The following is a 25,941-nucleotide window of genomic DNA, read 5'->3' on the forward strand; positions in this document are numbered from 1 at the left end:
ACAATTGCTAAACTGATCAGTTGCATCAGTCAGCAGCAATTTAGAGACTACCCTTTCAACAAACTCTGAAAGCCTTTTTGGGGTAGGGGCTTCCCAAGTGTCTCAAGCTCAGGGTTATTTTCATCTCTCAGATAAATGACCAGAAAAGGGAAAGGCACAAGAACATAGCTAAATCTAGGGGGCAAAGTCTTCTTGCTTGGTGGTATTCTTGGCTCTAATCCGTACAGTACATGTGCTCAGCAAGGCCTTACTACGCTCAAGCCTGTATTATATGATGGAATATTTACTTTTGATATTAGAAAACTTTTGAAACCTTGGATGCAATACCATCTCAGGGAAAGCATTAAAGGAATTAAAAATCTGTAATTTGTGCTGAAGGAGGGGATGAGTATATGTTGATTAGGAAAAAGAAGGAGGGGGGGTTTGGAAGTTTCAGATCCTGTAGTCAAAGAAAGGAAAATATGCTTAAAGTAAACCAAGTATCTTGATTTTTAAGTCTTAAAGATTGTGCAAAAGAGGAATGTATAAATGGCCTTGTTATATATACTTAAGTGTCTCTATCTCAGGATCACAGATTCTGAGCTGGCAGGGACGTCCAAGGTCGACTAATTCAACCTGTTAATTTTATTTTAAATTATTTTTATTTATGTCATTAAATATTTCCCAATTACATGTATAATTTTTTAAACAATCATTTCTAAGAAATTTTTGAGTCTCAAATTCTCTCCTTCCTTCCTGTGCCTCACCCCTCCTTGAGAAGGCGAGCAATTTGATTTTGATTATACATGTGAGTCAGTAAAATGTATTTCCAGATTGGCCATGTTACAAAAGAAAACATAAACAAAATAAAACAACAAGAAAGTTAAAGAAAGTATGCTTCAATCTGCATTCAGAGTTCATCAGTTCTCTCTCTGGAGGTAGATAGCATCATGGATCCTTTGGAATTATCTTGGATCTTTGTGTTGATCAGAATAGCTAAACCTTTCATAGGAGATCATCCTTATATGAGCAATTAATATTTCTTCAACTGTTTAGATGTCTTTATTTGTGCGAAAAGTGTTTTGTAATTGTGTTCATATAATCCCTAGGTTTGTTTTGGCAGATAAGACTCCCAAGTATTTTATGTTGTCTGCAGTTATTTTAAGTGGGATTTCTCTATTTCTTCCTGCTGTGTTTTGTTGGTAGTGTATAAAAATGCTGATGATTTCTGTGGGCTTATTTTATATGCTGAAACTTCGCTGAAACTGTGAATCATTTCATCTAATTTTTCAGGTGATTCTTCAGGGTTCATAGTTTTGTTTCCTCATTGCCTATATTTATTCCTTCAATTTCTTTTTCTTGTCTTATTACTATAGCTAGCATTTAAGCGCACTATTGTATCTGCAGTACAATATTGAATAATAGTGATAATGAACATCTTTGCTTCACTCTTGATCTTATTGGGAAGGCTGCACCTTTATCCCTATTGCAGATAATGCTTGCTCTTGGTTTAAATAGATACTACTTGTCATTTTAAGAAAGGCTCCATTGAGTTCTATGCATTCTAGCGTTTTTAATGGGTATGGGTGTTCTATTTCGCCACAGGCTTTTTCTGTATCTATTGATGTGATCATATGATTTTTGTCATTTTGTTACTGACATGGCCAATTATGTGAACTATCTTCCTAATATTGAACCAGCTCTGCAGTCCTGGTGTGAGAGCTTCTGAAGCTTCTGCTGTTTTTGTCACCACCACCTAGAATTACTAGTGGTGTTTAATCTACTTGGGCTCTGGGCTAGTTTCTTCTCCTGTGTTATAGTTGTCTTGGCTGGATGGATGTCTCATTCTGACCTTTTGTTGGCTGTGCCACTCCAGAATTCAATTTGAGCCATTATTTTAAGGTTGTTTGGAGGGGAATATTGGGAAAGTACTCAGCTTAGCTGAGTACTTTTCTACTCCACCATCTTGGCTCCAACCCTGCTAACCTCTTAATTTTATCGATGAGGAAATTGATGCCCCGGGAGGTGAGGGAACTTGCAGTCAGGGGCTAAAACAGAATTTCATTTTAGGATCTTTTAACTCCAATCCATCATGCTTTCAATTATATTGATTCTTGAGGGTCGCTTTTTTTCTAAAGAAGGTAAAAGGTTAAAACAACTTCACATAATGGGGTTGGCCAAATAGTTTCTTCCAAATAAGTAGTAGCCATGTTGGAAGTTCTAAGAATCAAAGAAGAAGTGTTAAAGAAGGCTTGGAAGTACTAGATATGGGACTAGAGAAATGCAGGAAGTGCAAAGAGGCATTCAAGGATGTTAGAGGAGGCAGGGTGATTGTGGAGCACGATTCAAAGCTCTCACCTTTCTCAAAGGCCCCATAACATGCTACATTAAAACAGCGACAGTGGAAAAGGATGCTCTAATCACTAGGCTACAAAGCTCTCCAATCATATTTTAGCAATTTATTTGGGATGTTACTTGGGAGATGTATTTCTTAAAGGTTCAAACTGAAATAACATTTGTACTTAAAAGAATGATGATGATTATTATGAAAATGGAAGATATGATTATGATGATTTTGTAGTTTTTCCACCACATCTTCTTGGAAGCCTTTGTTGTTGTTTTTTGGAATGCTTTAGTCTGAAATGAAAATCATATAAACAGAGTTAATGTTTTTCTAGTAACTAGGCAATAGGCATCCCCTCATATTCAAGAAGGCATTTCTATAAACACACTATCCAAGGGATGTCATATGAAACAATGAATATAATTCAAGCTTAGTCTTGATATAGAAGTCCTGCTTCCAGGGTTGAATGGATCTGAGATCTCATTGGAATGAAGCAGGCAGTGGTCAGAAACAAAACAGACTTTTAAAGAGAGACAGGATAAAAGAAAGGGAGAAGGATAAATAGAAGAAAATAGCACGGAGGGAAGCGCACAGTTAGTCATCATAGCTGTGAATGTGAACGGGACGAAATCACCCATAAAATGGAAATGGATTATAGAATGGATCAGAAACCAGAATCCAACAATGCTTGTTTACGGGACGCACACTTGAAACTGAAAAACACACACAGGGCTAAGATAAGGGGCTGGGGCAGAATCCTATTGTGTGTCAGCTGAAGTAAGAAAAAGGTAGGGGTAGCAGTCATGATTTCAGGGAAAGCAAAAGCAAAAATAGACCTAATTAAAAGACACAGGCAGGGAAATGACATTTTTCTAAAAGGTACTGTAGGCAACAAAGTAATGTACATTTTTATAGCAAGTTTCTCTGATTAAGGCATTATTTTTCAAATAAGTAGGGAACGGAGTCAAATTTATAAAAAATAAGAGCCATTCCCCAATTGATACGTGGTCAAAGGATATGAACAGGCAGTTTTCAGAAGAAGAAAAAAATCAAAGCTATCCATAGTAATATGAGAAAATGCTGGGCAGCTAGGTGGTGCAGTGGATACATCACTGGCCCTGGAGTCAGAAAGACCCATATTCAAATCTGGCCTCAAATACAGACTAACTGCATGACCCTGGGCAAGCCACTTAACCCCAATTGCCTTAAAAGATGTTCTAAATTACTATTGATTAGAGAAATGCAAACAACTCTATGGTACCACCTTGCTATCAGAACAGCTAACAAGAAAGAAAAGGAAAATGACAAGTGCTAGAGAGGACATGGAAAAATAGGGATATTAATGCACTACTTACTGGTGGAGTTGTGAACTGGTCCAACCATTCTGGAGAACAATTTGGAGCTACAACCAAAGGGCTGCATACCCTTTGACCCAGCAGTACCACTACTAGATCTGAATCCCAAAGAGATCAAAGAAAGAGGAAAAGGACCTATAAGTACAAAAATGTGTATAGCAGCTCTTTTCGTGGTGGTAAAGAATTGGAAATCAAGCAGATGCTCAAAACTGGGGAATGGCTGAACAAGTAGTAGCGTATGATTGTGATGGAACACTATTGTGTTATAACTAACGAAAGGGGAGTGATATCAGAAAAAACCTGGGAAGACTTACATGAACTGATGCAAAGTAAAGTGAGCAGAACCAGGAGATCATTGTACACAGTAACAACAACATTGTAATGATGATCAACTGTGAAATACTTAGATACTCTGATCAACACAATGATCCAAGACAATTCCAAATGACCCATGAAAAAAATTCCATCCACCTCTAGAGAGAGAAGTGATGAACTCCAAGTGCAAATCAAAGTATTATTTACTCACTTTCTTTATTCTTGCTTTTTTGTGATATCGCTAATATGGAAATATGTTTTAAATGATTTCACATGTATAACTGCTATCATATTGCTTTCCTTCTCAGTTGATGTGGGAGGGGCAGGTAGGGAGGAGGCTTTTGGAACTAAAAAAAAAACGTTAAAAATAAATGAAGACAAAACCAAAATCTTGTGCTGAGGTTTCTGACCCCTCCTTATTCTTGGCCTTTGGGGTATGTCCATAACTGAGTCCTTGGGCTGAGTCCATAACTCCAATCTCCATCATGTCTTCTCTCACTCAGAGAGGAGTGTGGATCCTAATAATAAGTCAACCTTATGCTTTGCATCAGGGTTTACAAGGTAATTTACACATATTATGCCATCTTATCTTTATCATCACTCTGCAAGGTGGGTATGATTATTATTCCCATTTTGTTATTCCCGTTCTCAAATGAGAAGACTGGGGCTGAGAAATGGCTGTGAGTGGCCAGGGTCACATAGCTAGTAAAGATGGGCAGAAGATTTGAACTCAGGCCTTCCTGTCTCTTGGTTTTGCTGCCCTGAAAAGGCCCTGAGCTGCCTCTAAAAAGGGACTTATACAAATGGTCTAAGGAAAAAAAAGACAAAGGTTTCCCATTGAGAGATCTTGCTGCTTTAGCAGCTAGAAAGTTTTTCACAGGGATACAGGGGTGGAAAAGAGAGGAGGAAAAGAGGTTATAAGAAACCAAGAAAGAAGGAATTTCCTGTACTGTCTCATGGACTCTCATATGTACATCAATTACACGAGATGAAGTGGGCAATCTCTGGTGTTGGCATTGCTTTACTTTTAGTCTGACATATTTGATTTAATGGTATAAATTGGCTTGAATGGGAGAGGTGGCTGCTGACCATTGTAAACAGCTTAGACCATTAGGCCTTTGGACCATGGAATGCTCCTCTACTCAGCACATGAACCACTTTGGCAAGTAAGCCAGAGTAGCTGCAGTGCTGGGTATGGAAATAATATCTTTTAAACCAAGATTAAGCCATGCAGCCTGGTGAAAACTAGTCTTTGTGTAAGGACTCACTAAAGCCTCTTTCATTCTTAAAACCACTACCCTCTCTTAATATCTTTATGATTATCCTTTATTATTATTCTTAATATCTTTGTATGATTCCTGGAATGCTGGAGTATAGACTTCTTCAGAATGTTGCACAGGGTTCATGTTATTATTCCTCCCTCATAAAATGATTTGTTTTGGGAATATGACTATATAATTCACATAGCCGAATTACAAACATTGTATTTTGTAAAATAACTAAAGATGACGTAGAGAACTCCATTATTATGTGGTAGAAATGGTGGTAAATACGTGGGAACACAACTCTAGGGCTATCACCAACAATATAAAAATTATAAATGAGTACCGATATACTTTAGAAATACATGTAAGTGGGGGCAGCTAGGTGGTGCAGTGGATAGAGCACAGGTCCTGGAGTCAGGAGGACCTGAGTTCAAATCTGGCCTCAGACCAAACACTTGACACTTACTAGCTGTGTGACCCTGGGCAAGTCACTTAACCCCAATTGCCAAAAATTTAATAAAAAAAAAAGAAATACACGTAAGCTCCACAAGGACTGGAACAATGTCTTGCATTTTTTAAAAATTCAATTTTTATTTTCAGGTCTGTATTCTCTCCCCCACCCTATCTCCCCTTCCTTCTTTCCTCACTTAAAAAAAAAAAAGAAAAACAAAACCCGTTACAAATGTATATAGTCAAGCAAGACAAATTCCCACATGTCCGAGAAAACCACTACTGTTTCATTATGAGTTTTCTGGAATCATGGTTGGTCCTTGTGCTGATCAGAGTTCCCAAGTCTTTCAAAATTGTTTGTCTTTGCATTATTGTTGTTATTGTATAAATTAGGAAGCAGATCTTATCTAAACTCTGGCTCTTCTTGACTCCCCACCCCAGTCACCTCCAGTACCTTCCCTCCAAGATTACCTTCCCTCACCTATGTTGTATCTCTGGTCATTCGCATGTTGTCTTCCCCATTAGAACGTGAGCTCTGCAGAGGCAATGACTGCCTTTCTTTTAGCAGCTGTTTGTATCTTCAGTGCTGAGCACAGTGCCTGACACACAGTAAGCACTCGATAAATACTTATCGACTGACCCCACTGACAATGCCTTGGGTATTGCCATGGATTCCCAGACGCCAGTTGGAACCGATTTGCCTGAATCACTGTCACTCCCAGCAAGCCCTGCTTCGCTCCAGTCAGTGTTTTCCACTTGGGCCTAGCCCCTACAAGGATTTTCCTCCTCCTCCTCTGCTCCTCCTTTGTTCCCATACACTGCCCAAGAGAAGAGAGAGAGGATAGAGGAAGCAGGGGTAGTCAAGAATGTCAAGTACTACAGAGGTTCAAGACCGATCAAAGCAAGGTTAATAGAAAATGGACTGGGAAAGGACAAAGTTGAGAACTGTGATTATGCAGTCACGTCACACGGATGTGTGGGTCATGCCCGGTGAGAACAGAGAGGGACACAGATGCTGCTTCCACAGAAGTCACAATTCCATGCATGCTACTGGGACTTGCCCTCTTGGTGCTGTGAGTTCATTTGTGTATGGACAGGAACTGAGCACTCTAGCAATGGGGAAAGAAGATAGACCTACTATTTCCTTTTTCACTGGGGCTCAGGGGGAAATCCCTTTCTTTCTTTTTTCTTTCTTTCTTTCTTTCTTTCTTTCTTTCTTTCTTTCTTTCTTTCTTTCTTTCTTTCTTTCTTTCTTTCTTTCTTTCTTTCTTTCTTCCCTCCTTCCTTCCTTCTTTCCTTCCTCTCTCATTCTGTCTCTCTCTCTCTCTCTCTCTTTTTACACAGGATCATAAATTTTGAGTTAGAAGGGACCTTTATTTCACAGATGAGGATGCCAAGGCCCAAGAAGTTAAATGACTTGCCCAGGGTCATATAGGTCATAGACAGCCAAGCTAGGATTTGGACATTTGTAATAAATATGCTTTATGTCCAAATTTTTTTATTGGAATTTGTCACTTGCAAATGAGAATATTTGAATGCCCCTAGAGGAACACTAGGAATTCAAATGTCTTTAGGTATTCCTGGGTAGGGGTAAAACAAGAGCCAGTCTTCTAGCTAAGCTGCCCCGCTGGGTTCCCAGGACCTTGTTCTTTCCTGATTTTTCCTACATCACTGATGAATTCTCCTTGGTTTCCCCTTCCTCTTCTATGCACTTAAATGTGGACTTCCCTCAAAACCTTGTATTTCAGTCTCTCCTCTCCTCTCTCTATACCCCTCCCTCCCTCGGTGATTTCTCATGTCTTTAGTCATCACCTCTATTCAGATAAGCACCACATCATTTCCCTGGCACACATCTCTCCTCTGAGCTCCTTTATGATGCAAGTGCTGGTGACCAGCACAAATGAGCATCTGACTGCATTACCCCTCTCCAAGAATACTGCAATACGTCTTCCTGCCTCCTCTTGCTTGCCCTGATCCATCTGCCACAATGTTGACAAACCAATCTGGTCATGTCACTCCTATGCAATGGTTCCGTATCACCTTTGGCTGGCATTTGAGGACCACCACCATCTGGGGCCACCTTACTAGCCTTTTCTACTGCTGTCCTCCAACATGGACCCTATGCTCCAATTATCCTCGGTGATCAGTTACTCCCCAGACACGGCGGGTACTTTGTCACCTCCATGCTTTGTCTCCTGCCGCTCCCAAACACTGGAACATTTGGTCTCACCTTTTTCTTGTTGATTTGTACCTATACTTTAAAGTCCTTCTAACGTTACCTGCACTGATTTTGTTTGTGCAAAAGCTTTTCGATCTCATGTAATAAGTTGTCCCTTTTATCCCTGGTGATCCTTTCTAGCCCATATTTGGTCAAGAATTCTTTCTCTATCTATAGGTCCAAAAGTTATCTCTTCTTCTGCTCCTCTATCTGCTTTAGGATGTAACTTTTTATTGGCAGTCAAGAGAACAAAGACAAGAAAAGCAGCTAGGTTGGATCAAGTGTGTAAGGGGAGATCCATGGTGGAGGCAATACAACTGTGAAGGCATTAAGAGAATGCTACTAAAGTTAGTTGAAGGAGGGGAATAATCAAAAAGCGTGGAAAAAAGTCTTGAACACTGTTAGTACACCAAAAGATGACCGAGAGAAAATCAATGACTATCAACCTAGGTGTCTACTCTCTCATGTACATAAAATCTTTATGAAAGTCATTTATATACAAATTCAGGGCATCTTCAATGAGGCTATTAGTAGGGAACAAGAAGACTTTTGCAAGTAATATTCAGTGATTTAAATATCTTTAAAATCTCACAATTGACTGAAAGATGAAGCAAATATAAGATCCCATTGTTTATATTGTTTGTTGATCGCAAAAAAAAAATTCTACTTGGCAGAAAAAAACACCAACTTATTAGTTCATTTACAACAACAAGACCTCCATCCATATACCGATATCATTCAAGATTTCTTGGAAGGCGCAATAATTGAAATGACCTTGGTCAGTGACCCTCAGATAATAAGCACTGGGCACATGAAGCTTAAGACAGTGAGATATATGCTCACCAAAAGTATTCACCATCATGATGAAGGAGATCCCAAGTAGAGTCTAGGTAGAGGGGGGATTCCCTGTGGATGGTAAGGTTCTTCAGATGCTCCCATTTGCAGATGAAATTACATTTACTATACCAAGCTCCAAGACCTTTCAGAACCACCTGGAAGACATCGGTAATCACTCACAATAGTTTGGCTTGTCCATCCATACAGGAAAGACAAAATAGATGAAGAATGTCTAGTGGAGCTAGATGGCACAGTGATGAACTTTGGGGTAAGAAAGACGAGTTTAAATCCAGTGTTAGACACATCTGTAGAACGGCCATACTGAGACCCTTAAGGCATTAAGCAGAGGTTGATGATGGATTATTTCAAGCGGGTGTGTCCTTCACTATCTCCAACGCCAGCCATCAGCTGTGAAGGACAGAGTGGTGGAGGTGATGTTGAGACCTTTCCAGTCTCTGGAGTCTTCCGACAGCAGCAACTAAAGTCCCTGCAACCTCTCCCTTGGTTTTCAGAGGGAGGCCAAGGTAGAGAGGTTTACAACAGTCTAGTATAGAGTACAATGGCCTTACACCACCATCTGACACAGTGGAAGGGAAGATTCATGTTAAAAAATGTTTTAGTTTTCAAAACTTTATTTGCTATGCTGTATTTATGGTGCTGTAGATTTCACATGCCGTGAAAAATGAATATTGTCTGAAATCAATTCTTTCTATTGAGATGTTAGCACAAAAGGTCACAGAATTCTAGGGAATTACTAGCAAGAAAAATGTTTTTCATGTTATCGATTTATTTTGCATACTTCATTTTATGGGTTATTTCATGGTTTATTTCATGATTACTTAAGAAAAATGCATATTATCAGAATTTTTTGTTATAAAGAATTGTATACAGAAAAATGTATTTTCAGCAATCTTTAGTGAAAGATTATAGTTTTCAGTGGTTGTGGGAACCTAACCCCCTATTATCCACAATTTCAATGTATCAACATTGGTGTTTTTTACTTTTGAGTCATTTTCAGGGAATATTACTGGGAAAGCTAAGGATTGACTGTACTTATTATCTAGAAGGGAGTACTTTTCTCTTCAGGAGTTGGGATAGAGGGGGCCAGAGCAGTTCAATAGTGATAGTGATGCAAAACAAAAAGAAAAAAGTTCCAGTGAACTATTAAAAATACAGAGAAGAGAAGGAAATTCAAAAGGGAATACATACAGCAAAGCAGTTTTGTTGCTATCCTGTTAAACTGAACATAAACTAAAAACAAACTACACATAAGAAAAGTTCACTTTCTCAAATACAATCCTTTCATTTCTTTCTACATGCTCTTGATGTTAACTAAGTTTATAATAAAAAAGAAAATATAAGTTAAAAAAAAAAAAACAAATAAACCTGACTCTTAGAACTCTTCTTGCCAAGGGTTTGACCTGCTCCTATGTGTACATCAGGATTATTATACCGTACCAAGTTTGCTAGTATTTTAAAATCTTGAGCTTTTGTCAAATTGCTCTATCAATACAAAGCTGATATGTGCAACCCTGTTAAACATTAAACGTGCTTTTGTTTCACATCTCAACTATCCCTATTCATTTCAGAACAAAGGTACATTATTATTTTGCTGAAATGACTTCTTCCACATCAGGAAGGGAAATGTTAAATATGATGGAAGTATTAAGTGATTCTGCAGGGAAATGAAAAGATCCTTAGAGAAAGAGAAATAAAGAATGTACTGGTAGCAAACCTAATTTTTATGTGTTCAAAAGTAATGCAAAATCTTAATTCTCTCAAAGGAGAAATAAGTTCTGTACCCTTTCGACCTCTCTGATTAATCTTTCAATCAAGTAAATACGTATTTATTAAGCCTACTACATTCCAGACAAAGTCTGTTTATGATGGTTATACTGTATAGTGTTAAGTTGATGAATGGTCTTGCTTTGATTACAGCCGGTTGGGCAAACTTTTGTGTATAAATTGATACATGAAAATAATAGAGAGAAGGCACTTCATTTTGTAATAAATTCAGCCTCCACGAAGGCTTGGTATGGAAGTGATCCAGGATTCTCAAAGGCATTAGAGTGCAAATTCTACCAAACTGGAAAGATGTTAATTAAGTAAACCTTCAGTGATGGACTATACATACATATACATACACACATACACATATATTATACACATAATATATATATAGATATATATTGAAAATTCCATAAGACTTTTCATACTGACTGAGTGCTGCCCATTTATGATTCACAAGTATGAAAAACACTGTCAGAAGGAAGCTAGAAAACAGTGACAATATTTACAAAGTCTTGGGCAAAAAGTTAAAGATCTTAGGGGTATAGATGGTATTTTTTTTACTCATTGCTGCCCATAGAATACAGGGACTTTGAAAGAGAAAGATCTGGGAAGTGAATAAATTGCTGGTTAAGAAGTTATTATCAGAGAACAGAATTTAGATTTCTTGACTGTAGCTTAAAATATAGGAATAATTGGCTCTTAGCTACAGCTAGAGGACACCTAACAAAGGCTAATAAAATGTGTTTGCCTAGAATCTTTGTAATCTAAATAAAAGGAAATTAAATGGAAAAGAAAAGGTCATGGAGAAAAATGACGGCGTATCCAGTAGGAGGTACCTACAGTATAGAAAGACTAGGGTAGAGACACCCTAAAGTTCCCGAGAGACAAAAATCAAGAGGATCCAGAAATAAAACCCATCGTCTCATATTGTCTAGACAGAAACGTGCAAAGCAACAAGCAAGATGAGTTAGAGATACTGATGCAAAGAAGCAAAGCTGACATCATGGATATCACTGAGACTTGGTGGGATGAAACTCATGAATGGAATATGGATCTAGATGTGAAGCCTTATTCAAAAGAAATCAGGATTGTTAATGGGTGGAGTAGCAATGTATATTAGAGAGAACTCATTAGGAAATCCAGGAAGGAAATACATGTTGGAGAGCATTTGGGTGAAGATCAATGAAGCGTCCAATAAAAGTGATATTGTCATTGGAATATACTACAGAACCATGGACAGAAAACACCCCAAACTGGATGTGGAGGCACGATATAGCATCAGTGAGGGAGTTCAGTTATCCAGACATCTGATACCAAGCTCATTCCGCCAATGTCAGTATAGCTAATAATTTCTTTATTTCCCTTAATGATAATTTCATTCTTCAAAAAGGTGGAGGAACCACAAAGGGAAATTCTATTCTGGATCTCTCTTACCAATAAGGAAGAGTCTAGTTCCTAAGAGTGCAAATGATGGAGACCTGAAGGGGAGGTGGCCTTTTCTCAGTCTCCATCCTTCTCAACTTCTGCATCATTTGGCATTGCCGCCCACTCCTTCCTCCTGGACATTCTCTCCTCCCTGGGTCTTGGCACTGCTCTCTCTCTCTCTCTCTCTCTCTCTCTCTCGTCTCTCTCTCTCAGTTCTCCTCCCTCATTCTTGTCTGGTGCCTCTTTTCCAGTCTCTTTTGCCTCTCAGCGTCTGTGTCATGCCCTCCAGCATGGATGTACCCCAGCTTTTTTCTGGGGCCGCCTCTTCTTCCCTCGGTATACTCTTTCACTTGGTAACCTCATCACCTTCCAGGTGTCACAGTGCAGAGGACTTGTAGATCTACGTATATTTATCCTGAGCATCTCTTCTGAGCTCTAGTCACAGCATTCACTGTCTACTGTACATTTCAAATCAGATGTCCTAGAGGCATCTCAAACTCAACACATCCAAAACAGAACTCATTAACAGATTGCATTAGTTTTTCCAAAATCTACCCTCTTCTGAACTTCCATATTTATTTTGATAGCACCACCATCTTTTCAATTTTCAACCTTGATATTATTTTAGATGCCTCACTCTACTTCATCCCACATCCTAATCAATGGCCAAATTTTGTTCTTTTTGCCTCCACAATATTTCATACCTCTTCCCTTTTTTCTACTCCTACTAGTCTAGTTTAGACATTATTTCTGCATCGGAGAAATGCAATCGTTTCCTAATTGCTCTCTCTCCCTCGTCTTTCCCCAACCTAATCTATCTTCACACAACTGCCAAAATGATTTTTCCTAAATTGCAGGTTTGACCAGGCCACTCACTCTCTTACTCAATAATAATCTATTGACTTTCCACTTGTCTTTTTGCCTTTTCTTACCAAATCTTCCTCTTCGTCTGCATACCAAGACATCTGGTCTTTTGACCTCTTAATTCTCTCCCAGGCCATCTCCCCTGCACTAACCACTGTCTTCTCTTTTCCCCATCTTGACCCCATAGTGAACCAGTTTAATTCTACACTGTCCTCTCTTAAATCCCTAGCTCCCTTATCATATCGCCAGTTATGTCCAGCCAAACTTCAGCTTTGGAACACTTCCACAATTCGCCACCTTTGCTTCTATACATGTGCTGCTGAACACATGAAACCATTCTGACTGGGTCCACTACAAATTTATGTTATACAACCTCAACTGGGCCTTGCTGCAGGCAGGCAATCCTACTATACCCCCTTATCAATATCCAGATCACACCCACTAACCATAGGTGTTCCCCAGGTTCTTTCCTGGGTCCTCTTCTCTTCTCCCTCTATACTACTTCACTGGTGATCTCATCAGTTTCCATGGATTTGATGATCATCTCCATGCTGATGATTCTCAAATCCACCTTTCTTGCTCCAATCTCTCTGCTGACCTCTGATCTTACATCTCTAATTGCCCGTCAGATGTCTTGAACTGATTGTCCAGCAGATGTCTTAAACTCAGCATGTCTAAAATGAACTCATTGTCGTTCCCCCTAAACCCTCCCCACTCTCCTAACTTCCATGTTAGTATTCAAGACAAGACCATTCTCCCAGTTCCCCTGGCTCTCAACCTAGGGGTCATCCTTAACTCCTCACTATCTCTCACCTCCCATATACAATTTGTTGCCAAGGTCCATTGATCTTACCTTTTCAACATCTCTCTAATATGCCCCCTTTTCCGACACTGCCACCACTCCACCGTAAACCTCTATCACCTCACACCCTACCGGTAGGTCTGCCTGCCTCTGGTCTCTTCAGCCACTAACATGCTTTTCCTAAAATACATGTCCAATCTTGTCATCCACTGCTCAATAAACTCCAGTGGCTCCGTATTGCCTAGAGGAGCAAATACACAATGCTCTTTTAGCATTCAAAGCCTTTCATGACCTAGCTCCCTCCCACCTTTCCAGTCTTCTTACCCCTTACTTCCTAACAAGTACTCTTCAAGCCAGTGACACTGGCCTCCTGGCTATTCCATGAACAAGACACTCCCTCTCTTGGCCCTGAGCATTTTCTCTGGCTGTCCTCCATGCCTGGAACCCTCTCTTTCCTCATCTCTGTTTACCTATTACTCTTAAATCCTAAGTAAAATTCCATCTTCTACAGGAAGTGGTTCCCAACCCAGCTTACCCTCTTTTAATTATTTATTTATCCTGTACATAGCTTGTTTTGTACATTTTTGGTTTTTCCCCCGTTTTTGTTGCCTCCTCCTTTAGACTATGAGCTCCTTGAGGGCAGGGACTGTCTTTTGCCTCTTTTTGTATCCCCAGTGCTTAGCACAGTGCCTGCCACGTGGTAGGTGCTTAATAAATGCTTACTGATTGACTGACAATAAACTTCAATGGCCCCCTGTTGTCTTTAGGAGTAAATATAAACTCTTCGGTTGGCCTTTAAAACCATTGACGACCTGGTCACAACCTACTTTTCCAATCTTATTATATATTTCTCCCTCCTCTGCAGTCTAGCCTGATGGACCTTCTTGCTGTCACACACAATGCTCCATCTCCTCTCCCTGCCCTTCTGCACAGTCTCCTGGTGCCTGGAGTGCACTCACTGCTGACCTCTACCTCACAAGCCCTCGGTTCCTTCAATACTTAGCTCAAACTCTGCCTTACTCATGAAGGCTTCCCTGATGCCGCACCCCCCCCACCATGTTAGGGCCTTCTTCCTCAAATTACCTCGTGTCCCATACCCTCAACCCCAATCAAGGAAATAAAAAGATGCTCAATGTCCTGATACTTTCATCAGGTGAGAAGGTCTCTTTGATTGAGTTATTGAATCAATCAAAACTAGGTACAAGTAAGTCCTTGCTCACTGTGGGAGAAGTGAAGTCCTCAGTCTTTGAATGAAAGTAAATGACATCAAACAAGAAATATCTCAGGGCTGGTCAAAGACAATTGGTCAGGCCCTGTGGGGCCTGGATAAGCAGTAGGCCAAAGGCACTCGGGCCATTGGTGAAGTTGTTGCAGCCAGTTCCCTGAGGGGGAAGGATTTGGGGGCTCAGGACCCTCTCTTGTTTCTGTACCCCTTCATCAGAGGATGCCCTGTTGGTAGAGGAAGTAATGCTCCTGCAGCAGGGGGACTAAGGGCAGTGTTTGCATCAGGGGCTGAGGGATGTGCCGAGGACAAAGGAGACCCAAAGAAAGGCCACTTCAGGAGTCCACAAGGGCACTGACCCACAGAGCCCAGCAAAGGGCTCCATGCTCCAGGAGAGTTTCAGGAGCACTATGGGAAGGGAGAAAAGGACTTCTATCCAGTTAGGAGCTACGTATGTTACTCCTTTCCCACAGAGGCCCTCTAAGCTTGAGCCCACTTTCCCCTGGTCTTCACATATACTTGTAGGAAAGAGAAGTTTTTGTACCAACTATTCTGACTATACCCTTTCTAAAAGCTAATTAACTCTGTCTGGTTAGCTGGTAATTAATGGAGAGCATGATGAATGAAGACTCATGAACAACAGTACTAGGAAAAATCCCTATAACCATGAGGAGATACCTAGTCAGCTACCTTCTCATGACTCAACATGCCAATCTGAGTGGGAATTGGGAGAATGAGCCCAGAAGGGGTGCTTCATATGATTGTGGAGCACCTTCTTACCCAAGAAATTTGAGTACAGTTAAGATGGATGCCTGCAGAGTGGAACAGAAATCTTCAATGCATTCTGATCCAAGGACCAGGGCTGAGCCCGTGAGTAAAAAACAGTCTCCTCCTATCATTTGAGAGAAAGGGGAGAGCTGAAATGTCATGGGAAGCGGGAAGTGAGCATGTACACAGAGGGGAGAAGGGAGAGTCCCCAGGAGCTCAGTATAGGTATGACCAGGAGAAAACAAGCCAGGATGGAAGACTGGCATCCTTCTTGGCCCCTCTGCAGCCTCTTCGGATCACTCTCTTCTCTCTAGGTTTTTTTTTTGGCCATCACTCCTGGTTCTCCTACTTCTCTGACCACTCCTTCTCAGTCTGCTTTGCTGGATCAAGCTATGGGTGTCCCACAGGGATCTGTCCTGAATCCTCTTTTCCTTCCATACTATTTCAGTAGGCGCTCTCATCAGCTCCCATCGATCCATTTATCTTCTCTCTACTGATGACTCTCAAATTTACTTATCCAGCGCTAAACTCTCTTCCGTCAATCTTGTGTCTTAAACTAGATGTCCTGTAGACATCTTAGACTCAACATGTCCAAACCTAAACTTAATCTTCCCCCCAAACCTCCACCCCCACCTCCAAATTTCCCTCTTTCCATTATCCTCCCAGTCTCCCAGGCTCACCACGTGGTGCCCCTCTCCATTCCTCACACTCTCTCACCCTGCCATAACCAATCTGTTTCCAAGACCAGTCCATTTTGCCTTCGTAACCTCTCTTGAATACTTCTCTCCTCTGACACTGCCATCACCCTGGTGCAGGCCCTCATCACCTCCATGTCACCTCCTTACTCAGTAGACTCCAGTGTCTTTCTATCACCTCCCAGATCAAATATAAACTTTGACATTCGAAGCCCTTCATAACCTGCCCCCATGCCCCTCCCAGTCTTCTACCTTACAGCACATCCTATCTTCCAGCCCTGGGCCTTCTCATTGGTTCTCCCTCGTGCCCAGAATGCCCTCCCTCCTCATCTCCACCTCTTGGCTGCCCGGTCTTCCTTCGAGTCCCAGCTAAGAATCTCATCTTCTGCCGGGAGCCTTTCCCAACCCCTCTTATTTCTAGTGCCTTCCCTCTGTTGCTTATTTCCTATGTATCTTGTATAAGGCTTGTTTGCAGAGAATTGTTTGCATCTCACACCGGAGGGCAGGTACTGTTTGGCCTTTCTTTGTATCCCCAGCTCTTAGCACAGTGCCTGGCACATAGGAGGCACTTCATAGATGGGTCTTGACAGACTGATTGCTACTGTGGCCGCTGCTGCTGCCCAGACCAGGGGTCAGAGTTGGGGGAGAGAGACAGAGAGGGAGAGACAAAGGGAGAGAGACAGAGAGAGAGAAAGGGAGAGAGAGACAGAGAGGAGAGACAAAGAGAGGAGAGAGAAGAGGGACAGAGAGACAGAGAGAGAGAGAGAGAAAGAGAGAGACATGGAGAGAGGGAGACAGAGAGAGAGAAAGGGAGAGACAGAGACAGAGAGAGAAAGGAGACAGAGAGACAGAGAGACAGATAGACAGAGACACAGAGACAGAGAGAGACAGAGAGACGGAGGGAGATACTAATTCCCCTAAAGTAAATCTTCCATAGCAGTACTGTTGGAAGTGGGAGCTCACCTCAGGAAATATGTGTCTCTTGAGGCAAGCTATATGTACACACATACATAACAACATGTATACACACACTATATACATATAAACTTTTTTTTCTGTGCTTGAGAGTTTAAATACTGATTCAACTCTTTCTTCCTGTTTCTTTTAAGCAGGATTTTCCAGCATAACTGCCACAAGCATTGGGGATACCTGTCCTAAGAAAATCTTGAGTAATTTTCATTTTTTTTCCCCCTTTATGCTCTGAGTTGCATTTAGCTCACCACTTCTGCTAGGAACAGGACAGTTTGCTGCTAGTTGAATTTTATAACTGACACACATTTCTATTCCCTTTTTAAGTACACTTGATTTCTTTGGATGCATTTTAATTTTCTTTCTCACTGAAGATTTCAGTTTATTTTTTGTTTTCAATTCTGTTTTTTTTGGGTGTGTTCTTTTGTTATTCTTTTATATTTGTTTTCTCTCCCCCCTCCAGTGTAGCTGCCTCCTTTGTACCTGCTCTGCCCTACCCCACCTATGTCAGCTCCACCTGCACCAGAAAGCCTGCTGTTTGCTCTCTGTGGTGCTACAGACACTCATGAAGCGAGCTTTAGCTGCCTGTGCTGGTGCAAGTGGAGTGCTGTGTCTGTCACTCCTACTGACCCGCTTTACTGCCGCTTACCATGTCCTGAGGGTACAGGACACTGCACAGTATCATTGTGACATAAAGCGGTATGGCCAGTTTCTCTTCATACTATGGTTGTTCAAATATTGTCATTATAGATTAATATTTTGAAAATATGAGCATGACCTGTGGAATGTATTATTGTTTAATGGGCATTAACCCCATAGGGTTATCTGGGGAAGCAGGTATGGATATTTTAAAGTACAGAAGGAGACTGTGATGAGTGGTGGGGAGGTGTGAGGGTGTGGGGTGTGTGGAATAGCTTCTGGAGGAAGGGGCCATGACACTCGGTGCCATGACCTCAGCAGAAGGGAAGACCCAGGGACCGAACGAGGCTTCCCGTCGGCAGTGATTTCATCGGTACGGGGACGTCCTGGGTGAGGACATTACCTCTGAACTGGGGGCTGATTAGTGCAGGGCCCCACAGCTGATAAGGGTCAGAGGTTGGCCTTGACCCCAGTTCTTCCTGGCTTGAGAGTAACTCCCCACCCACCATACCACACCACACCACACTGGGCTCTGAGAAGCCGACAGAAACAAGTGACTGTCTGGCACCCAAGTTCGTGGTCAAGGTGTTCGAGTTCTGCTAGGGAATCTTGGTGGGCAGGGAACATGAGCCGCTGCCCCAGAGAACACTCGGGGGCCTGCAAAGAAAGTCTATCAGGGCCACACCTTCCCTGGTGGGGAGTCAGGCAGACTGCCTTGTGAGTAGGCCGGGTGGAGCAATAGAGGGTCATTCAAGGAGACTTCTTTCCAGACTGAGGAGGTTGTCAATGGGCCAGAGACCCTCAGACCTAGAGAAAACAGCGTGGAAGATGACAACTCAGAGCATGAAGCAGCTGGGTCTTGGTCCCAGATGGAAGGTCAAGGAATCAACCAAGCCTGCCTTGACCCTCGGAAGACCTCTGTTCGGACAGAGGAGAGAGGCTGACCCCAGGGATAACACTTTCTCTTTCTAATCCTCCGATTGCAGACACATCTAGGGAAGGACAGCCCTTGGCGACAGTGACAGAGCCTCAGACTGGGAGGTGTGAGAACACTGACCGGCAGCTTGGGCCAGCCACACACCGAGGAGGTCACTGTAGACTTATCAGGCCAAGCTAACAGATGCTGCCGCTTCTCTGTAGTCACATGATATTGAGTGTCTCAGTGCAGTAAAGTCTGTTCATGCGACACATGCTATTACATGTTTGTCCGCTAGGCCAGTGTCATTATTGTCTATGTTAGAGGGCAATCGAGGGCAATAGTTAGACTCCATGGCGTCTATTTCTCCATATGATCTAGGATCAGAAGTGAGGACCTAGAGAGCCGCACGTGGCCTCGAGGCCACAGGTTCCCCGCCTCTGATAGTACATGGTCACTCTTACGTAAGGCTATGCATTTTGTACTGTGTTGAGCTTTGTGTCTCAAATTTCTCACCCAGGAAGGTCATTCTGCCCCTGTAACCCCTTCCTTGGTCTGTTCCATTCTTTCTGGAACCTTCATGGTAAGGAAAATATTTGCTGTCTAGCCAGCCACGTTCACTCCTTCATTGGCCTCTGGGTTCCCCTCCTGACTTCTTTCTCTACCGTGCTTCCATCTGGTAAACTTCTCTCCTCACACCCCTTTTTAAAATCTGCTTTTTATGTACTGTCTTCCCCGTTAGAATGTAAGCTCCTGAGGGCAGGGAGCGCCTTTCTTTTTGCACATAGTTGTAAGCAAGCAGTCAGCACAGTGCCTGGCACAAAGTCAGTGAAGAATAAATGATCGCTTGACTTGACTTTTGTCTTTGGTTTAACATATATCTATCTATATATATCTATATCTGTAGATAGATATATATCTATATTATGATTTCATATATGCTATTGGCGATTCCTGATGTTTTATGTTCTTAAATGCATTAACTCTGGGTGCATAAAGTTCTGGCATGAATGGCAGAGATTTGGTACTTGCATGTTCATGGTACTACGTAACTGAATATTGTGCCAGTGTGTGTTGCTTATATGTTCCTTGATAAGATCACGGATTTAGGGCCGTGGGTGATCTTAGAACAAGTTTGGTCTGACCCTTTCTTTGTGGATGAGGGGCTGAGGCTCGTAGCTCGTGTGGACTGACTTGTCCACGTGTCACTGAGGCACATTTTCATTGGAATTTCATGTAATCTGCTGGGACTAAGATTTATTCACTGGGAGAATATGTAGGGAAGCAGTGGGGTTTTCTGCTGGTCAGAATACAGGCCCAAAGCAACGAGAGCTTTGCTGCCTGCTGTCAGACGCTCAGAATAAATGTGGGCGTGCAGGTCGGGTAGTGGGAACAATGACCTTGCCTCAGTTTACATCTTGTTCTGGCTTAGAATCATGGACGTGCTGCCCCAGAGAGTATCTGAACACACCTTGCCCTATGAGCAGATCTTCAAGGGCTGTGATCGGAAGGCAGATGTAAGAGCCAGAAAGAAGCCTTAGTCTGAGCCCGAGGTCACTCTGCCTGGGGGCCTGGAGCTGAGCTGGATCCTTCTGGTAGTAGAAACGGTGCCTGGCTCAGACGGTACGCCTGGCCGCCCCCAGGAGGGACCAGCAGAGCCTTTTCTAGCTGAGACTCTCTGCCCCCTGCCATGGCCAGTGAAGCAAGGAACGCAGGTGAGATCCTGCACCGAAGAAGCAGGTCCAGTCAGTGCCCAGTGGTGTCACTGGAAACGACGCTGGTCCTCTGTGTGTGGTGGGGTGGGGAGAAAGAGGGCTTGCTCATGCAATTAATCATATGCCCTGGTCTCTTACTTTCCCCATGCAGGTGCCCTTGACGTGACTGCTATGCACATGCACCCTCCCCACTGAGGTATGTGTATTTGTAGGAGGGAGTGCCCAAGGTGGAATTGTGACTTTTCTTACTATTATTTCACTCAACGCCTCTGCTTTGCACCAACTGGTTCTGGCTCACTAGAGACAAATGTAAACATTGATGGTTTGTGAGCTATATTCTAAGCCGATACTGACTCCTTGCGTATACTGCACTGTTTTCCTGGTTCTACGGGCTCCAGACACCAGAGGTCCACGAGGCTTGCTACTCCTCCCTCTCCTGTGGGCCCCCCACCCCCGCTCCCAGTACCCTCCAAAGCCCAAGGATAAGCCTGTGGACGATAACATTCCCGAACCCGTGCCTTAATGATGGACAGTGGTTCTGAACCCCCAATTGCCATTGCTCAAACTCCATTCTCCATTCCCTGACAGCTTCCTTATTTCCATCCTCCTTAACCCTCCTCCTCCTCCTTCCCAATCTCCCATCCCCCAACCTCCCCCCCTAGAGCTATCCAGCCCTTCCACTGTGCTCTCTGGAATGCCTGCTCCATAGCTAACAAATGGGATTTTATCTTAAACCTTTCTCTTTCATCATCCCTTCATTTTCTTGCACTCACTGACACCATGGCATTTTATCTACCTGATAAAACGGCTTGGCTTTTTTATCTACCCTTCCCAACCCTGGTTGTGCTTTCACTCCCATCCCCGACTCAGTGTCATGGTGAGAGCGTTGGGGTACTCCTGGCTCCCCACTGCCACTTCCAGGCTCTCCTACCATCACTCCGTAACCTTTTCTTCACTGAGGTTCATTCAATACAGGTCTATAGGCCTCAAGAACACCCACCTTTCTTCCTCAATGAATTCAGTTGGGGCAGTCATGTGGCTCCGTGGGTAGAGCACCGGCTTTGGAGTCAATGAATTCAGTGCCTGGCTCACATTCTTTATCTCTTCTCCAACCCCTGCCCTCATACTAGGGGACTTCAAAATACATACTTATGCTCCCTCAAATACCCTAATCTCTCAATTTCTCAACTCACTCCCCTGCCTTTACCTCTTCCACCCCTCTACAGCTACACATAGAGATGGCTATAATGCAACACCCTCCAGTACAGCCAGAACCAGCTTAAGGTGTGATTGGGAAATATTTAACAACAAAAAACTAAAAGTAGAATAAAAGTCTAAGTCAATATGTTGCCTGCAGGGATCCCTAGACACAGATCTGTAGCGAGTTTGACACCTTTGTGCCTCCCAGTTTTGACACCTCTGTATCCAAGATCCAGAATTTCCTTTTTTATCAATCTTCTGTTAAATGACTCAGGATCAGAAATGGATGTGGTTCTATCAGTGGAAATGGCATTACAGAAGACGTCTGACCATCTGACTGGTGGCTGCACCTTCCCTCTGTGCTATCTCCCCATTAGAATGTCCTGGAGGGCAGTGACCAGCTGACTCTTCCATTTGTATTCTCAATGCTCAAGGCAGTGCTGGCACCCAGCAAGTGCTTAATAAAGGCTTTGGTCATTCATTTCTTTTGCATATACATACATACATACATACATACATAATATAATACACACACATATACATACACACACATACATACATATATACACACACACATACACACATACATATACATACATATATACACACACATATACATATACATATATACATATATACACATACATACATACATACATACATACATACATACATACACACACACATATATATATATATATATATATATATATATATATACTGTCTCTCCTTATTAGACTATAAGATCCATGTGGGGAGGGACCTATATCTTGTGTCCTGGTCATTCCAGTGACTGGCACAGTGCCTGGTGCTTAATAAACAGAAGATAGTGAAGATTACAGAGCAGACAGAAAGACCTGGACAGAGTCATGTTTCGGGCTATCAGTGTGCCAGTCCAGTGAAGAATAAATTAGAGAAGGCGCATGGGCTCCTTAGGAGGCAGGACTCGAAGCCGGGTCTTCCTGATTTCGAGGCCAGTACTCTCCACTGCCCCTTGGGGACACGCCTGCAGGCAGGCATGCCAATTAGGAAGCTATTGCAATAGCCCAGGTTACAGGTGGGGAAGGCCTGGATGAGGGTAGGGTGCTGTGATCCATGAGCCTTGGTGGTGGTGATGATGACGATGATGGTGACGACACTCCTACCAACAACATAAACCCTTTAAGATTTACAAAATCATTTCTGCAATAGTGTGCTGCAGGGGAAGGATCGCCGGATTTGGAGTGCTGACTATGCCATAAACTATCTGTGTAGCAAAGGTTATGCCAGTTGCTCTAATTCAGACCTGCACAACTTGTAAACTTCTTGGGGTGCAGATAGGTTAGACTAGAGACAGACTGATGATGGCTGGTCGCCTCCAGTCACGTGACAGCCACCCGCAATCCTTTAGCGGGCTGTATGTTGCGCAGGCCTGCTCTAATTAATCAACTGGCTTAGCCCTGTTTCCGCATCTTTAAAAGGAGGAGGTGGGGTCAGTTATCTCTAATGTTCCTTCTAGCTCTAAATCTACGATTCTAAGTTATAGCATTAAATTGGGGGGGGTACAGTAATTTTCCTTCCCTTCATTTTGCTCCAATAAAAATTAATGCTTGTAAAGCATCATCATAAGTTCTTTTTTGATTTTCAATTTAAAATTAAAAAACAATTCTAACCACCAGGAGGAGCTAATGAACGAGGCAGGGCCCTTCTACAGGCCTGCTTTGCAATGAGGGGACCCCTAGCCTGCTGCTTCCCCCAGGGGTTAGGTTTGGAGGCCCCCTGAGAACCCCGCCTCCCCAGCCCTCTCCAAATGAAGCTATGGTGTCTTTCCTCACACTTTACTGCTTTCTGGCCCACGGGCCTTTTCACAAAAGGGAAAGGAAACATGTCCAGGGTTTGAATTGGTCTTATGTGGTCTGTAAGGTTATGAAACTGTGGGACCAAGGCTCCCTCTCCTCTCACTGGGCTCCCCCCAGGCAGTTTCCTCTGAGTCGCCAGTCTGCAGCTGCCCTCTCCAGGCCAGCTCACCACTACAAAGGCCTCACTCGCTTCCTATTTTTATGCAAGATGTGGATAAAAGTGCAACCCCTCTCCATCCAATTGTAATCTACTTTCCCTCTCGGTTATTTAATTACAATGGCTTTGCTCCTTCCAAACGAATTAAGGACTTTTCACCCCTAGTTTAATGTGTTTGATTGATTCAACAGAGCCTCTGATAAAGGTAGGGGCACAGAGCATCCCGTGAGGTGACTGATTCAATTGGCCACCACCCTTCCAAAGCCTCTGTAAAACCAGCGACCCCAATGAGAAGGAGGGGACCCTCTTTATTAACACACAACAAAGAAGAGGTCTTGGTAGGCATGGAGAGAAGGTGATAGGTTTTGGGGCTGGGCTAGGAACATTATAATTGGCTAAACTGAGAAAGGTGGGCTGGCATTTAGGAATGTTAACTGTTCTATGGGACCCATCTGTATCTTGCAGTCTTTGCCGGGGGATCACAACCACCAGACTTGCCGTCTCCTTGGAAGAAATGGAAAAACTCCCTTTATTACACAAAGACAAGGACTGAGAAAATACCTTTTGGGGATGGTACCGATTTAACTTGTTGGTCTTAACAAACAGATACCCAGGAAGTATCCCAGGGGACAATGGTATGCAAGATGGCGACTTTTCATTTACACTAACTTTAAGCTAACTCGGAGGGAGAATAGAATTTCTGAGCTCAACTCAAGGACACAGAAAGGTGGCTTTAGGCAGATGCAGACTCAATTATAAAATTAATACAGCATAAAAATCAATTACATTGTAGAATCAATACGTAGAAATCCATACAGTGGAAACTAGAAACAATATTAATTTTTGTATTAAAACGTAAAGTATCTGAAGGAGAGAAAATAGAGTTTTGGAAAAAATCTAGGACCTTATTAATAAAAAAAAAAAAACCCTAAAACCAGAGAGAGACCTTGAAAAAGGGAAGGGAACAAGCATATGGGCCAGGAACTATGCTAATAATTATCTCACTTAATCCTCACAACAACCCTTTGAGGTAGGTGCTATTATTATCCCCACTTTATCCTTGAGGAAACTGAGGCAAACAGAGATGAAGCGACTTGCTTACAATCACACAGCTACTGAGTGTCTGAAGCTGAATTTGAACTGTGGTCTTCCTGCCTCCAGGCCTGGCGCTCTATCTACTTCACCCCCAACAGCCTCTAAACGCTGACCTACGTGCCTACCCCCTGATCTGCTCAGAATCTTTAGGAGTCTTCTCTCTCCACACAAGGATGTAGGCATCGTGGATGAGGGCATCCCTAGGGCAGGACAGGTCACGCCAGTGTAGACTCATGTCCTCTTCTGACAGAGGAAGAGATGAGGAGGAATGTTGTGGATATAGTTTACCTCGGCTTCAGCGAAGGTTTTGATGAATTACTCATACTCCTTTTTGTGGAGAAGATAAAGACATGAAGTAGCGGATAGCACAATCAGATCGATGCAGAATTGGTTGAACTGGCCAGACTGCAAGTGCTGCTGTGAACAGTTGGGCATCAGTGCAGGAGGAGGTCTCCAGCGGAGTACCAAGGGCTCTGTGCTTGATCCGCTGCCGTTTGACGTTTTCATCAGCGACACAGATAGAAGGAGAGAGAAGCAGGCTCATCGGATCCGAAGGTGATTCAAAGCTGGAAGGGAGAGCTAAGACACTGGATGAGAGAGGGTCGGGATCCACCCAAAAAGGTCTTGAGAAGCTAGGACACAAGGCTGAATCGGATAAGATGAAATTCAGCTGCGATAAATGTGAATTCTTGTATTTACATAAGGAAAATTAGCTTTACAAGCACAAGGTGGGGGAGACCTGGGTAGGTAGCACGTGTTCTGAAAAAGAATCTGTGTAGTGGACTGCAATTTGAGTTATCCCTTCCACATTGCAACTTCCCCCATTGTGGCTTTGATATATCTCAGGTCGGCATAAGAAATTGAATGGGAATTTTGCGGAAGCCGCAGATGACACATGAAGGCCAGCAGGCAACACAGAGCCTATGACCAAATACTTAACCCCAATTTTACAACAAGGTACTGTGAACACCACATAAAAGCAAAGAGAAAATTCAGACTTCTTCTCTGGCATGAAGGGAGGGCCAAAATATTTTCTGTGGATTTTCCAGATCATGGGGGCGCCGTGCCTCTAGCCCCCTCCA

General features: G+C 42.7%; 1 protein-coding gene across 1 annotated transcript in view; it reads right to left on the reverse strand.

The window, feature by feature from the left end:
• Positions 1-2,451: 2,451 nt before the first annotated feature.
• The window catches only part of LOC114037630 (vesicle-associated membrane protein 7B-like), a 48,312-nt gene continuing 24,822 nt past the window's right edge, over positions 2,452-25,941 (reverse strand). Inside the window, exon 6 of the mRNA XM_027854583.1 lies at positions 2,452-2,616. Within this exon, the coding sequence (XP_027710384.1) occupies positions 2,479-2,616 (138 nt within the window). The 3' untranslated portion in view covers positions 2,452-2,478. The remainder of the gene's footprint in view (positions 2,617-25,941) is intronic.

This window comes from Vombatus ursinus, unplaced genomic scaffold, assembly GCF_900497805.2.
Source record: "Vombatus ursinus unplaced genomic scaffold, bare-nosed wombat genome assembly UNPS02010461.1, whole genome shotgun sequence".
Classification (NCBI taxonomy): domain Eukaryota; kingdom Metazoa; phylum Chordata; class Mammalia; order Diprotodontia; family Vombatidae; genus Vombatus; species Vombatus ursinus.